The following is a 15,246-nucleotide window of genomic DNA, read 5'->3' on the forward strand; positions in this document are numbered from 1 at the left end:
AACAGGCCAGGTGTGATGATGGGCCCCTGTAGTCCCAGCTACTCAGGAGGCTGAGGCAGGAGAATGGAGTGAACCTGGGAGGTGGAGCTTGCAGTGAGCCGAGATCGCGCCACTGCACTCCAGCCTGGGCGACAGAGCAAGACTCCGTCTCAAAAAGAAAAAAAAAATTAGTTGGGCATGGACTGGGCGCATTGGCTCATGCCTGTAATCCTAGCACTTTGGGAGGCTGAGGCGGGCGGATCACCTGAGGTCGAGAGTTCAAGACCAGCCTGACCAAATGTGGAGAAATCCCACTAAAAATACAAAATTAGCCGGGTGTGGTGGCATATGCTTGTAATACCAGCTACTCGGGAGGCTAAGGCAGGAGAATCGCTTGAACCCAGGAGGCGGAGGTTGGAGTGAGCCAAGATTGCACTATTACACTCCAGCCTGGGCAGCGAGTGAAACTCTGTCTCAAAAGAAAAAAAAGGCCAGGTGCGGTGGCTCACGCCTGTAATCCTACCACTTTGGGAGGCTGAGGCGGGCAGATCACGAGGTCAGGAGATCGAGACCATCCTGGCTAACACAGTGAAACCCCGTCTCTACTAAAAATACAAAAAGTTAGCCAGGCGTGGTGGTGGGCGCCTGTAGTCCCAGCTACTCGGGAGGCTGAGGCAGAAGAATGGTGTGAACCCGGGAGGTGGAGCTTGCAGTGAGCCCAGATCACACCACTGCATCCAGCCTGGGCGACAGAGCTAGACTCTGTCTCAAAAAAAAAAAAAAAGAAGGAAAAATAGCTCGGTATGATGGTGTACAAAACCTGTAACCCCAGCTACTTGGGAGGCTAAAGGGGAAGGATCACTTGAGCCCAGGAATTCAAGGTAACAGTGAGTTGTGATCATGCTACCGCACTCCAGCCTGGGTGACAGAGACCCTGTCTCACCAGAAAACAAAAGAAAAATCCTCAAAAAACCTTGAATAGGCCAAAAGTTGTCAGGCATTCCTGGGGTAAATCTAGGCTTCATCACTTGTGGGTAGCTAAGACATTTCCTCTTCTGAAAGGGGATTGATCCCTTGCCATGAGCCATGATGTTGATATCTTTTATTTATTTATTTATTTTGAGACAGAGTCTTGCCCTGTTGCCCAGGCCAGAGTGCAGTGGCGCAATCTGGGCTCACTGCAACCTCCTCCTCCTGGGTTCAAGCGATTCTCCTGCCTCAGCCTCCAGAGTAGCTGGGACTGCAGATATGCACCACCACGCCTGGTTAATTTTTGTATTTTTATTTTATATATTTATTTATTTTTTGAGACAGAGTCTCGCTCTTGCCCAGGCTGGAGTGCAGTGGAGCGATCTTGGCTCGCTGCAAGCTCCGCCTCCCAGGTTCATGCCATTCTCCTGCCTCAGCCTCCTGAGTAGCTGGGACTACAGGCACACGCCACCACACCTGGCTGGTTTCTTTTTTGTATTTTTTTAATAGAGATGGGGTTTCACTGTGTTAGCCAGGATGGTCTAGATCTCCTGACCTTGTGATCCACCCGCCTTGGCCTCTCAAAGGGCTGGGATTACAGGCGTGAGCCACCGCACCCAGCCTAATTTTTGTATTTTTAGTAGAGATGGGGTTTCACCATGTTGGCCGGGCTGGTCTTGAACTCCTGACCTCAAGTGATCCACCCACCTCAGCCTCCCAAAGTGCTGGGATTACAGGAGTGAGCAACTGCGCCTCACCTATTTATTTATTTATTTATTTTTATTTATAAAGAACAGAGATGTATTTCTTACATTTCTGGAGGCTGGGAAGTTTAGGATCAAGGGGTCAGCATCTGACAGGGGCCTTCTTTCTCAGTCATCCCATGGTAGAAAAAAGGTCAAGAGAGGGGAAGAGAGAGTGAGAGAGACAGAGACTGTACAAGAGAGCCATTTATTTATTTTTTTTTTTTGAGACAGGATCTGGCTCTGTTGCCCAGGCTGGAGTGCAGTGGCATGATCTAAGCTCACTGCAACCTCTGCTTCCAGGGCTCAAGTGATCCTCCCACCTCAGCGTCCCGAATGGCTGGGACTACAGGCACACGCCATCATGTCCCGCTAATTTGTGTGTATTTTTGTTAGAGATGGGGTTTCACCATGTTGCCCAGGTTGGTCTCGAACTCCTGGGCTCAAGCGACCCATCCAGCTCTCTCTCGCATCATGCTGGGATTACAGGCGTGAGCCAGTGCACCTGGCCAATGTCAACGTTTTTCTAAGTGATACTTGGAAAGAGGCTAAAACTCAGAAGTCTCTTGCTAAATGAGAGCTAGGATGTGATATTTAGGAACTACCCTCCTGCCCTCCCCACTTGCCCATCCCTAGTGTTTTCTGCAGCTGGAAACTTCATGGTGTTGGATGAAGGACAGGTTGGCACAGAGAACAGGATACCCAAATGCTTGTTTCCTTACTACGCCTCGTGTTCCTGCTCAGGGTCTGCTTCCGCGAGGCCAGCATCCCAACCCACTTCGGGAGAAGAACCGACGAGTGAATGAGCTGGTACGGGCAGCACTGGCTGGTCACCCTCGGGCCCACTTCCTAGATGCCGACCCTGGCTTTGTGCACTCAGATGGCACCATCAGCCACCATGACATGTATGATTACCTACATCTGAGCCGCCTGGGCTACACACCTGTGTGCCGGGCTCTGCACTCCCTGCTTCTGCGTCTGCTGGCCCAAGACCAGGGCCAAGGTGCTCCCCTGCTGGAGCCCACACCCTAAGCATCCTGCTGCCTTTCCACAACATTAAACTCTCCTTCCTCGGTGTGCTGTTTCCTGCTTTAATGGTCAAACCTGTCTGGGTATCTGGGTACCACCACTAGTCCTTATCCTGATCTGTGACCCTGCAGTTCTGCAAGGCTTTTTGTGTGAGACAGGGTCTCTCTCCATCACCCGGGCTAAAGTACAGTGGTGAGACCACAGCCCACTGCAACCTCAACCTCCCAGGCTCAAGTGATCCACCCGCCTCAGCCTCCTGAATAGCTGGGACTATAAGCCTGTGCCACTACGTCCAGCTTATTGTTATTTTTTGTAGATAAGTGGTTTTGCCATGTTGCCCAGCCTGGTCGGACTCCTGAGCTCAAGCAATCCACCCACCTTGGCCTCCCAGGGTGCAGGCATTACAGACATGAGCCACCATGCCTGACTGTGGTTCTGTTTCTGCCCAGGGGAGGCATCACTGATCCATCAAGGCACTGTGATTGTTGAGGTTAGGTTAATTTCCACTATCACAATAGCGTGCTTCAGGCAGGCGCTACCAATCAGTAAACACTAGGTAAGACCAACTTGCCAGCACTATCCTACAAGACCAAGGTCAAGCAAGAATGCTGGGAACACAGTGACCCAGTGCAGTCAAGCCCAGCGTACACTGTCCATCTCTGCATATGCTGTTGCCCTGGCTGGATCTTCCTGGTGCTCAAGCTCTAGCTTAGATGCCGCTTCTGTGGAGACGTCCTGATCCTCCCACTGCTAGTTGTCATCCCTCCACACATGGTGTGGGTGTGGTTATCTGTCACCTCAGGTGGGCACTGTGTCCACATGCTGAGTGGGAGGGGTGTCACCCAGGGGAGCGGTCAAGCCTGGTTGCAGTGCTGGCCCAGGCCACATGGGGGCAGCAGGGGTCACAGGACAAGGGTACTCCAGGTAGACTAGGCTCCCTCCCACCCACTGCCACCTCTGGGCTAAGACCTCTTGGGGCCTGTTTCCTAAGGACAAATGACCCCAGAGCCAGTGAGGCTAAACCATCTGGTGGCATCTTGCCTCAGGCCTTCCCCAAACTCATGCAGTCCAATGGCTGAGAACGGGGCCAACAGGCATTGAGGCTCCCTGGGCTCCTAAACTGGAGAGGGGCCATCTGTTCCACAGCAAGTCAGCGACCTGGCCTGTGGGGTTCCTCTGATGTTGGGGGCAGTGGTACTGGAATTGTTCCCCCCACATCATGGAAAGCCCACCGATCCACAACAACTGAGAACAGGACTGATAACAACCAACAGCCCTCCCTGTTAAGAGCCTGCAGCCACACAGGTGTGTTAAACAGCTTTAATCTCGCTCATTGTGGCTTCTCGGCACAGTAAGAAATATTGCACATGATCAACATGTTTTGTTCCGGGGAAGGGGGCAAGGGCAGGGGAATCACCTTCTTAGAAAGTACAACCCAAGTTGGGAGGGCAGAGGGGGTGAGGAGAAAACCCTCCCCGTGCCTGTGGCAAAGTGCAGGAGCCCCCACCCCCAAACTAACCTGAGTCCAGCCCCTCTGGGGAAAAAAGGGGTGCATGAACTCCCCCTATTCCACAGGCGCCTCCCTGTGGCCCAAGGCCCACACCACCCTCCAGCTTGCAGCCCTCACAGGAGCCATTTTGCATAAAGTGAAAAGCTCTGAAGGTCACACACTCCAGGTTATGTACAGGGGCCTGGAGGAGGGAGACTGCCCCTGCGGCCCCTCAGCTGCCCCCCAGCACTGGGAGGGAGCTTCAAGGGAAGGGGGTATTTACAAGAGGAGCAGGCCTCATTCCGCCCCAAACTGGAGAGGACGAAATGGCTTTACCCGAGAGATAACCTTCCTGCCCCCACATACTGTCCATGTCCTGAGGGGGTACTATGAGTCCTGGCATGTTCTCAGGGGTCCCTCACCTGCCTGTGGCAGCTGTGGAGGGACCTGGGGGTGGGGGAGAGGACTGGGGAGCCCCCTCCCAGCCAGGCTGTCCAGGCCCCGACTCTGGGGGCGGAGGCAGTGGCGGGGCAGCCTGGACCGTGCCAGAGTCCGAGCTGGGTGAGGTGGGGTCAGGGCCCCCCGCAGGGCTGGGAGTGGGGGCAGGGGCAGCAGCGGTGCCAGTGGGGGGCGGTACAGGGAGAGGAGGCTCAGCTCCAGGGGGCTGCTCGGTGGGAGTGGCTGCCTGCATGATCTTCTGGCGCACCTCACGGATCTTCAACTGCAGACAAACCTTGGAGGGGAAGATGTCTGCATAGCGGGCCTGGAAGGCGGCTGTGGCCTGGGCTGGAGACAGAAAAACAGTGGGGAGCAGAGGATGAGATGTGCAGACAAGTCCCACCCGAGTGACCCCAAGACTCCAAGACAGGCTCACCTGACGGGAAGAAGCCATGGTCCTGGAAGAGCTGCATGACCAGGGCCCGGCGCTGGTCTAGGGTACGCCGCAGGGAGGAGTACGGCACCTTCTCATACTCTAGCTCCCCAAGCACGTCCTCGGCTTCTGTACCTGTGCAGGGCACAGGCAGCATGGCAAGGCTGCAGCAGGGGCATGGCCTTCCTACCACCGTCTGAGTGCCCATCCGAGCCCTCACTGCATTCTATTTCACAGTGGAGTCAGAGAGGGGTCCCGCCCACAGTCACAGGGCAACTTAGGGGCCTGCCAGACTCCAGAACCCACCCCTGACAGGCTGTGCTTCCTGCCAGCCTGGATGGACCCACCCTACCTCTCCCACTCTCTAACTGCCTTCCAGAGACCCACTCCTCTTTCAGGCCCCCAGAGTTCTGCCCGCCACGGCACCTGTACGGTCAAAGGTGAAGATGTCCCCCTCGCACTTGGCACTCTTGGGGGTGTTGGGCTCCGAGCTGCAGCTGGAGCGTCTTCTCATCTTGCGCTTGGGCGAGGTAGGGTCCTCGGGTGCTGAATCCAGGTCTGGCCAAACAGAAGCAGACTCAGTGCAGGTGGCCCCAGTCTGCCCTCCACTTACGGACCCTGGTTGTCCGACGCTCGCCTACCCGTGGAGTTCTTCCTCTTCTTGCGGTAAGAGCCCAGGATGGCCCGGGGTGAGGTGGCCAGAGACTGCAGGGTGGGGGAGGGCAGCACCTCCTCAGGCCGAAACTCAGGCAGCTCAGCAAAGCGCTCTTCGAAGTCCACTTCCGACAGGACCCTGCTGGAGGGCTGGCAGGGTCACCTCCCCCACCTCGGCCTGCAGCGGCTCCCACTCCCACCACCCCACACGCTCCACCAAGGCCCCAGCCCATGCTCACTTGTCCACAGAGTCAAAGGTCTTCTTCAGGGGCGGGGGCCGCACCTTCACCTTCTTGCCAGTACCAGCCGCCTCCTTGCGCTCGGGGGTGTCCCCGGCTGCCCGCCCACTGCTGCTCTCGGTGCTGCCACCAGGGGCTACGGCTGGAGCTGGGGCTGGGCTGGGAGGAGTGGGAGGCTCCCCACGATTCTCCAGGCCCTGCCCAGGGACCCGCCAGTCTGAAGATGAGCTGGGGAATTTGCTGGCCTGGGACGGAGATAGGCAGGGAGATAGAGAACACTGAGCTCAGACTCTGGGGCAAAGGCCAGAAACAAAGCGTTGGATCCGAACCCGCCCGGCAGACCCCTCGAGAAGGCCGTCACACAGCCTTAGGAAGGCCAAGACAGGGGCCTCAGATGGGAGGGGAGACAACACAGGCAGGCAGAAGGGACACGGGGACCCTTTAACCTGAGAGACACACAGGCATGGAGGGAAGAGGAGTAGGACAGAAAAGCAAAGACGTCAAAGGAGGGGCATAGCCAAGTGGCAGTGGGAGCCCCACGGCCTGCAGGCACTCACCATGGTCTCAGGACCCTTGGCGCTGGTCCGCTCCTCAGCAGGCGGGGGCGGTGGGGGGCTGCTCCGGGCTGTGGGAGTCCAGGTCTCTGGGGCAGGTGGAGGGGCTGGTGGTGTGGGCTGCCCCTCAAGCTCACACTCTGGGGCAGTTGGCTCTCGGACTGGGCCAGGCTCCAGAGGCTGCCGGGGTGCAGGGCCAGGTCGCCCAGAGGCACCTGCCTCAAAGGACCCCACGGGAATGCTGGCGATGGCTGCCTTCACTTTCTGGGGGGCCTTCGGGCTGGGCCGCTGGGCCTTGGGGGCCACTAAGCTGTAGGTCATGGAACCTGCTAGTGGTGAGAAAAGTGTTTGCTGAGCCAGGCCTGACTGGAGCCCATCCCCTGGGTGCCCCAACTCACCCTGCTCTGGGTTGATCTGACACCTACCTGTGGCACTAGGGAAAGGGCTAGTTGGGGCTGGGGTGGCAGTGGCAGGGGCTGGCGGGCCCTTGGGCAGAATGGTGGCTGCAGGTGGGGTTGTGCTGGTGGCCACAGTGTAGACCAGGCTTGGGGGGGCCTGGGACGGCTGGGCCAGGGGTGCTGAGGAGGTGGGTGCAGGGCTGCCAGAGTAAAACGCCGTTATGACAGGACCTCCGGGGGCTGCACAGGCAGGCGGCAGCTGGGGACTGGGCACAGGCGACACGCCCACCTGACCGGGAGCCAGCAGTGGGGCTTGGCCTGCTGAGAGACAGAGAAGGAGAAGGAGAAGCAGGAGACCAAGTTAGGGCCTGGACTGCCTCAGCCCCACCCTGGGTCCCCAGCACTGCCTGCCAGGCCGCCCCTCACCTGAGAGCAGGGGCTGCACGAAGGCGGGGCCGCTGGGCCCCAGCGAGGTGAAGCCTAGAGCTACAGAGCTCGTGGGCCCGTACGAGGTGACTGTTCCAGCCTGGCTGGACGCAGGGCTGGTACCCAGGGGCAGCGCGTGCCCGCCCGCTGACTGCACATAGGTGATTCTGCCGCAGGGAGAGGAAATGGGGAGGAGTGAGGTAAGCTGGCCCCGCCCCACCCCTTCCCTGGCCTCTTGAGTGTGGGCTCAGCTGCAATTACCTGGTAGAGGAGGGCAGCAGGACCTTCTGAGGCTGTGAAGTGGGTCCAGGGAGTGTGGCTGGGCTCAGGGGCGGCACCAGGCCGCTGGGTGTGCTCACAGGCACTGGGGTCAGCTGGATGATCTGTGGGGAAGGGCACCCATAGGCCAGGGTGAGCTGTGGCTCCTGACTGGGGCAGGGGAGGACCAAGACCTAAAGTGGGGCTCTAAGCAAAAGCAAGGAACACAGAACTTGGGGTGAGAACAGGATGGGCAAGATAACAGTGGGAGGTGGGGACACAGAGGAAGAGGGTACAGACACTGAGAACGTAAGAAAGTCAGGATGCACAAAGAAATCACGGAAAATAGCAAGACAGAGAACCAGAGACACGGAAAAGAAGATTGAAGGAAAAACAAAGAAATGGTGGGGAACAGGGGCCAACACTCAGCACGTAGAGAGAAAAGCAGTCCCTCACCTTGCTGGGGGGCTGGGCACCATTCTGCACAGGTACTGAGAAAGGTGGGCTCACCAGTGGCAGCGGCTGGCCGGCCCCTCCACCCCGCACTGACATGCTAGGGGCGGCCAGGGGCACTAGGACCTTCCCAGGCAGCAGTTGGGCTGAGCCACCTGGGGGCGGGGCCTGCACAGGAGAAACTGACTGGGCTGGAAGTTAAGAGGCAAGAAAGGAAAAGGTTACAAGGGAGTCAAATAGGATTATGGTCCCTCTCCTAGTGCTGCCCGGCCCAGGTCTCACCTTTGGGGGGTGGGGCGGAGGGTACAGACTGCAGGATGGGGATGCCAGGAGTGGGTGCAGTGGCAGCCAAGACTTTGCCGTTGGTGGAAGTGCCCGGTGGGAGGGTGAAACGGATGCTGGTGGTGGGTGCAGGGCCGCTGGGAGTCGCTGCCTTGGTCCCAGGGGCTGGTGCTGGGGCAGGTGCCACCTGAAGCTGCTGGGGCAGCGTGGGCAGGATGTACTGTACCTGGGTGATTCCCCCAGCCTTGCCCAGGGCACCTGGCTGCAGGATGCCCAGGGGTACTGGCCCATTCGGGCCACTCCCAGCACCTGCTCCTGAGCCCACAGTGGTCCCACTGCCAGGGGCCCCCTGGGCAATGAACTGGACAGCAGGGGGCGCAGGGGCCCCATACCCCGGGGTGCCCACCAGTAGGTTAGTGACAGTGGCAGGCGCCTTTCCCACAGTGCCCAGCAGGGGTCCAGCCACCAAGTGTGGGGCTGGTGAGGTGGCTGCTGCCGACTTCTTGTCCGAATACACTAAGCTGACACCCAGCGGGGAGCCCCCAGGCACCCGAGACCCAGTGCCCATTTCAGTCCTGGCACCTGCTGTGTCATTTGGAGACGCCTCAGCCCGGCCAGAGGTAGGGAAGGGCTTAGAGGCAATGGGCACAGGAGTGCTGCTGACAGGCCGCACCACGTTGGTGACCATGGTGGCGGCAGGACGGGACAGGGGAGCTGCTGGGGCCCCGTAGGCCAGTGATGGGGCGGGGGCAGAGGGCACTCTGGCTCCGCCACCCTCTTGCTCCTCCTTGTTTGGGGGCAGCACCAGTGTCTGCAGAATGCTTCCTCCTCCGCTGGGAGGGGCCGCGATGACTGAGGGGCCTGGCGGCTCCAGGCCACCCACACTTTCAGGTCTCTTGCGCCGGAAGGTGGCAGGATCCGTTGGGAGGAACCGGGTTGCCTTGGAAGGTGTCGCTGGACCCCCAGCCCCAGGGAGTGGGGGCCGTAGGGGGCCCGCTGTGCTGCCCTGACCAGACTCCTGGGCCTTGAAAGTTCCTGAGCCCAGTGAGAAGGAGGTGGCTGCCGAGGCTGAGGAGGAAGCAGGCGAGGACGCAGAGGAGGATGGGGTGGAACCATAGCCTTTGCCAAAGGCTACAGGAGGATCTGGGGGCCCTGGGGGCTCAGGGTCCAGTGGGGGACGGCAGTGGGTAAAGGAGGAACGGATCACAGGTGAAAACACCTTCCGACCAAAGCCCTGCATGAAAGGGAGATACCCCAGATCAGGACACTCCGACACTTCAATAGCAGCCCCCTAGCCACGCCCATCCAGCCTGTCAGCCAGGCCCACCCAGCCTGTCAGCCAGGCCAGCCTAGGGCTGCACCCCTCCCAGCTGAAGGCCTCAATTCATCCTGGCTATCTATGATCCAACTCCCCACGGGGCAAGCAGCTTGACCTCTCTGGATCTTAATCTCCCCCTCTCAAATACCCAGGAAAAACAGACATTCCCGTGGCTTAGGAGGGAGTGTGATGGGACAGCACCGTGACCCAAGCCCTCACCTTGTTGCCCTCTGGGTCCTCCCCAGAGCTGTCCCCACTCTCGCTGTCGGTCACCCGCTCCTTGCACTTGAGATCAATGTCAGTGGTGCCAAAGCCATCATCAGCTGAGGGAGTGGAGGGAACAGTATGGGGAGGGGGCTAGATGCAAGGGGACCCAGGAGGAAACAGTCTGGAGCCTGGATCTCAGCTCTGCTCCAAACTAGCAGGCAGTGCTGTCCAGGAAAGATACTCCTCAGCCCAGGACTGTGCCCACATACCCAGTGCCCAGTGCGGGAGCCTATGAGCCTGTAGGAAAGAGCCCCTAACACTGCATCTGAAGATCTGGTCACGCCCATGTCCTCCAGATTTCCTGCAGGGCTGGGGGCTTCCTGAGGGCAGGGCTGGGTTTACTCGGCCAGTTTACTGAAATGGCCACATGTAACCATAAACCAAGTGGAAAAGAAACCAAAGGGGCCTAGTGGCCTGGATCCAAGTTCTGCCCACCCTCTTGAGCCTTGGCCTGCTGGCTCCTCGGCAAGATTCTGGGCCCTGCAATGCTCACCAATGACATCATCATCCCCTTCCTCCTCACAGATGACCATGCGCTCCTCATCACTCGTCATGTCCTCACTGGCCGCACGCTGAGAACGAGAAGCTCGGGTGGGCAGCAGCGAAGGCCGCCCGGTGGCCGCCAAGGCACCTCCCTCACCGGGGGCTGCAAAGGGACCTGGAGCTCCATACTGGGTAGAAGGCTTTGGGCCAGAGTATGATGCAGGGCCAGACACCATCTGCAAGAAAGGTAGCAGGGAGGTGTCAGCGGGGCTGCTGCCTTGGACAGGCTCCCTGCCCACCCCCCAGGGGGCCTGCACCCCAGACCTGCGTCAGTTCCTGTAGTGCCTGACTGTCTACTTCGCCGCCATCCAGGCTGTGTACCCCACTGTGAGAGAAAGCTCGGGGCCGAGCTGAGCCAGGTCCCCCAACTGCGTGTAGCCGTTCTGCCCCACAGGAGCTGCTCCCCGGAACCTTGGCGTCCGAGCTCAGGAGTGTCTGGGCTGCGACAGACAGGAGCTCAGAGGACACTGTAAAGTAGAGGGGGACGCTATACAGTCAGTAAGCCTCTCACCAGCACCTAGACTGGCCCAACAACCCATAGATATTTCTAGGTACTAGGCAGAAGCAGGCTGGAATTTCTGGGCCACTTGGTGAAATAAAAAAACCACCACCCACCACCAGTCCAGTATCTCCTTCCTGCTGATTCCTGCCCTCTGGGGTTGCAGCAGGCCCATTCCCTGGGGGCTAGCCCTCCTGAAAGTAAGGAGGCCTGGAGAGAGGTTCATGTGGTGCTGGCTAGCCAACCGCTGGCCTAAGCCTCAGTTCCCTCATCTCAGAGAAGAAGTAACTAGCGTACCCACCCTCACAGAACTGCATATCCATAGGAACTATCCATCTATCCTCAGAGAACTGCCATATCCATAGGTTCACTTGAAAAACGTGCCCCAGAACACTGCCAGGCACACCAGACACCCTCAATAAGTGGAAGCAGCCCATAAGGGGTGTTTGCGAGCTGCAGTGGCTCCAACTATGGTGTTGGGGGCCAGTCAAACTGGGGTTTACATTCTGGCTCTGTCGCTTGTTTATGACTTTAAGCAAGTGACTTTGCCTCTCTGAACCTCAGTTTCTTCTTCTAGAAACAGAATGGGGTTTTGCAGACTAGAGCTTATATTCCCTGTAGTGCTTGGCACATAGTAAACACTCATTAAACAGCAGTTGATAATGAGATTGCTGTTTGGGAATCTATCTGTCTGGATCTCCCTGGCTCCTTCACATGAATCAACTGCCGGTTCCTTCACAGATAAGGGTCGCCAAATAAAAGCGATAGAGCAGAGAGGAGCTGCTGGGGCAGGGGAGGAGCAAGCAAGGGGGTAGCTGGTGGCTCTCGGGGAGGGAAGTGGCAAGGTGGGAGAGCCAAGGGGCTGACTAACCCCCAGGGGCAGCGGCAGTGCCCGTCTCCGACATGCTCCGCTCCCGCGTCTCCTTGTGCCCTCCTGCCAGCCCCAGGCTCGTGGGCTTGGCCTCCGAGCTGGACTTCTTTCGGTCCTTGTTGCACCACTTCCAATCTGGGTGGGCCTTGAAGTGGGCCTCCTTCACCTGGCAGGAGAGGGCAGGGCAACCCTTCACTCACCCACCCCACCAGAAGAAGCTGGGAGGAGCCAACAGGCAGGGGCGTTACCTGGAAGGCCAGGTCGTGGTACTTCTGCTTCTCCTTGGGCCCCAAGGCGTACCACCACTCGCCCAGGATCTTGCTGACGGTCCGGTTGTCCTGGTTGGGATGACGCTGGTGGACCAGGGCCCGGTGCCGCTTGCTGAAGATCATGAAGGCATTCATGGGCCGCCGGATGTGGTCCTTCTCCCGCTGCATTAAACACAGCCCAGAGTGGGACAGTTAGGACCAGGGAGATAGGTGTGGGTGGCCACGGGATAAGCACAGGACAGGCAGGGATAAAGTACCTTGTTGGGGCTGCGTCCATCCTTCTCAGAAGATGAGTCCCGTTCCTTGGGTAGGGCACTGAGGGACTGGGTCCGACGTTTTCCGGGCGGTAGAGGCAACTGGATCTCAGGAGACATGATGGAGAGGAAGCTGCGGCAGGGCAGCAGGGACAGTGAGGGCCATGTCTCTGGCCATCCCACCCCCAAGTCCCACACCTCAGGGAACTCACGCATCATCATGGTCACTCTCTGTCTCACTGTCCAGTCGGGGCTCTCCTGGGGGGCCAGGGGCCTCCTCCTCTGTGGTGGGAGGCGGACCCTTACCAGGTTCCACCACCCCCAAAGGGTGTGGGGGTCCGGGTCCTGGGCTCTCAGGGCATGTGGCTCCGGGGGGCCGCCCAGGGTCAGCACTCCCTGTCCCACCTGGTGGCCTTTCATGAGCAACAGCTGCCGACTCAGCAGGTTCTGGGGACACAGAGGTAGATCAGAGGGCTCCTAGGCCACCTGGACCCCACACCCTTGCCTCCCCCAGTCCTCCCAGCCCTCACCTTTGCTCTGGTTGGAGGCCACTGGGTGACTGGCAGGTTGCTGGGCCTCGCTCGGCTGCACGGAGGGGTCAGGCTGGCTGGGTGCCAGGAAGGGGACTAAGGAGTGCCAGGGGAACACAGCCACAGAGCGAGGTTCCACATTCGTCCACACTATGGAAAGGAGCCAGGTGAGCTGTGCAGCAGGAGAACCTGGCCCCAGCCCCAACTCAAGCTCTTCCCTACCCTAGATGAGGTAGCCCCACCCCTTTTGTCTACCCCCCACCCCCAACACCAGAGCCTCTTGGACTCGTCCATGCAACGTCACTCAGGAAAAACTCCTCCCTGAAAGGTTTCTAGATTTATAAAAAAGAAAACAGAAGCGGGGAAGGGAAATAGTACTCACGCCCCACTCCTCCCCCCACCTATCTCCACCAGCCCTGCCACCAGGGACCAGGCCAGAGGAACGATTTGCTCCTGCCACAAACCAGGTCACACTCGGCTGCCATCCCACACTACCAAGGCCCCAGATCTCTACGGGCTGGGACCCCCCACCCCCGTCATGCCACATTCCCAGCAGCCCAGTCGCCACCCGACACAACCTCTCACCTTGGCCTCATGCTCTCTTTCCCTTTCCTGAGGCATACGGCCCCATGTCCCCTCCCCTCCCACTCTCCGTTCACTACCCACAGGCTGTGGAGTCTCTTACAACTGTGGTGTGGGAACTGTGGTGTGGGAGAAGTCCTGCTCCTTGCCTCCCTTCCCCACCACAAACAGTGCCAGACCTGCCCTTCCTGGCTGGGCACAGGTGGCTCTAGCAGCTCTCCCCTTTGCCCCCACGAAGAGAATGCACCATCCACAAATCAGCCTCCCAGCTGCCTTCCCCATCAGCCCCTCGGCTTATCTGTAGTCCAGGGTCCAGCCCCCTTGCCCAAAACAGAGGAGGGTGTGGTAAACTCCTTGGAAGAAAAAACACAGACAATGGGCCAGAATAGAGGATTGTTACAAGTCTCTACCCAGAGAGGGCACAAGTGCCAGGTGTTTCCTTGAGGATATGCAAAGGAAGATGCTTCCTCACCAAGAGGCTGGTCCCAGGGGTCCAACCTTCAGCCCCAAGAGGTGGGTGGTAGAAGAGCAAGCTCTAGGCTGGGACCTACCCCTGGCTGGACTTTTGGGGCGGGTCTAGGATACAAGTGGGCTTCCCCTCACACAGCCTCGCTCCCTGGGGGAAGTGGAACCAGCAGAGGAGAGAGGCCCCTGCTTGGGGAAGACGAAGAAGGGAGGAGGGAACCGCCCTAGCCCTGCTCTCCATCATTCCGGGCCCTCCCTTGATCCAGATCAACCTGACCTGAGGTGACCTCCCCATGCCTTCAGAAGCCTGGAGGGATGGGCAGGGGAGGAGGGGGAAGCTCTGTGCGAGGCACTGGCCTGGAGACCTGATTGTGTGAGGGGCTGACAAAGGAAAAAGTAGACCTCAGGAAACAAGGGCCTGGGATCACGAAGACAGCACTGAAGAGCACTCAAGACTCTACAATGACCCTGTCCTTTACCCCTGAAAACCCGCTGGGCCCTCCAACCCCACATAAAAGCCTCCAGAGACTTAGACCTGTGCCTCTCTTTGCAAAGATCTTTCCCATCAGGGCCTCCTCTTTTCTCGGGGGGGGGGGGGGGGAAGGGACCCAGTAGACAATGGAGAGCAGTCCTTTGGTCCTGCTCCCTCCTGAACCCCTCCCCAGTGCACAACCCTCCAGGTTCTTAGGTGTCGCGCTCTCTGCAAACTACACCACACACACTGCACCCGTCACTCTGATCTCAGCAAACAGTGCCTCACTCGCTTCCTGAGCCCTGTCCTCAGCCCCACTACCCAATCCAAGCCTCCTCCCCTAGAACCAGCAGATCTCGTGCTGTTCCTATTCCACCCCATGCTCCAGAGCCGGTTACTCGGCACCCCTCACCTTTCTATTACAGCAGCCCTGTGCCATCCCATCACTTTAACATCACAGCTGTCCCCAGGTACGCGCCACTCCGCTACACTCCCACCTGCCGTCACTAACCACTCGGCCCGGCCGAGCTCCGTAACTTTCCCAATCATCCCTTTACTCTGCCTTTACTGTTCTCTCCTACTATACCCCCATCACCGTTACTCCGCACTTAGCACCCCGACACCTTGACCCCTGCAGTCCCAGGGCCCAGGCGCTACTGACCGAACATGCCGAGGCCACGGGAGGCCGCGGTGGACGCGGGCATCAGGGGCCTGTGGGCCGAATACATGGTCCGGCGCAGGGGGGGCCCGGCAGGGGCTCGCACCTCCTCAGCGGCCGACGCCGCTCCGCCCGCAGCCCGCTCCTCGGCCGTCGCCGCTTGGGCCCGGGGGG

At 59.0% G+C, this 15,246-nt stretch overlaps 2 protein-coding genes across 14 annotated transcripts in view; one reads left to right on the top strand and one right to left on the bottom strand.

Moving 5' to 3' along the window:
- The window catches only part of PAFAH1B3 (platelet activating factor acetylhydrolase 1b catalytic subunit 3), a 7,349-nt gene extending 4,581 nt beyond the window's left edge, over nucleotides 1–2,768 (top strand). For all 6 annotated transcript variants that reach the window (XM_023229403.1, XM_023229401.1, XM_023229400.1 and 3 more), the window contains exon 6: nucleotides 2,436–2,768. In XM_023229403.1, the coding sequence (XP_023085171.1) occupies nucleotides 2,436–2,723 (288 nt within the window). In that variant the 3' untranslated portion in view covers nucleotides 2,724–2,768. The remainder of the gene's footprint in view (nucleotides 1–2,435) is intronic.
- A 1,258-nt stretch (nucleotides 2,769–4,026) lies between these two features.
- CIC (capicua transcriptional repressor) overlaps nucleotides 4,027–15,246 on the bottom strand; it is a 27,970-nt gene continuing 16,750 nt past the window's right edge. For 2 of the 8 annotated variants that reach the window (XM_023229246.1, XM_023229245.1), the window contains exons 3-21: nucleotides 12,896–13,045; nucleotides 12,578–12,812; nucleotides 12,369–12,498; nucleotides 12,091–12,273; nucleotides 11,843–12,008; nucleotides 10,737–10,939; nucleotides 10,423–10,648; nucleotides 9,882–9,985; nucleotides 8,345–9,578; nucleotides 8,066–8,253; nucleotides 7,613–7,734; nucleotides 7,352–7,518; nucleotides 6,953–7,246; nucleotides 6,531–6,856; nucleotides 5,974–6,218; nucleotides 5,722–5,876; nucleotides 5,507–5,638; nucleotides 5,084–5,215; nucleotides 4,027–4,995 (exon numbers count right to left, since the gene is read on the bottom strand). In XM_023229246.1, the coding sequence (XP_023085014.1) occupies nucleotides 4,628–4,995; nucleotides 5,084–5,215; nucleotides 5,507–5,638; nucleotides 5,722–5,876; nucleotides 5,974–6,218; nucleotides 6,531–6,856; nucleotides 6,953–7,246; nucleotides 7,352–7,518; nucleotides 7,613–7,734; nucleotides 8,066–8,253; nucleotides 8,345–9,578; nucleotides 9,882–9,985; nucleotides 10,423–10,648; nucleotides 10,737–10,939; nucleotides 11,843–12,008; nucleotides 12,091–12,273; nucleotides 12,369–12,498; nucleotides 12,578–12,812; nucleotides 12,896–13,045 (4,760 nt within the window). In that variant the 3' untranslated portion in view covers nucleotides 4,027–4,627. Of the gene's footprint in view, nucleotides 4,996–5,083; nucleotides 5,216–5,506; nucleotides 5,639–5,721; nucleotides 5,877–5,973; nucleotides 6,219–6,530; nucleotides 6,857–6,952; nucleotides 7,247–7,351; nucleotides 7,519–7,612; nucleotides 7,735–8,065; nucleotides 8,254–8,344; nucleotides 9,579–9,881; nucleotides 9,986–10,422; nucleotides 10,649–10,736; nucleotides 10,940–11,842; nucleotides 12,009–12,090; nucleotides 12,274–12,368; nucleotides 12,499–12,577; nucleotides 12,813–12,895; nucleotides 13,046–15,075; nucleotides 15,241–15,246 lie in introns of those variants that run through there. The other 6 variants (XM_023229252.1, XM_023229247.1, XM_023229248.1 and 3 more) reach the window with 6 other exon arrangements.

This window comes from Piliocolobus tephrosceles, chromosome 21 (genome assembly GCF_002776525.5).
Source record: "Piliocolobus tephrosceles isolate RC106 chromosome 21, ASM277652v3, whole genome shotgun sequence".
NCBI classification, from domain to species: Eukaryota; Metazoa; Chordata; class Mammalia; order Primates; family Cercopithecidae; genus Piliocolobus; species Piliocolobus tephrosceles.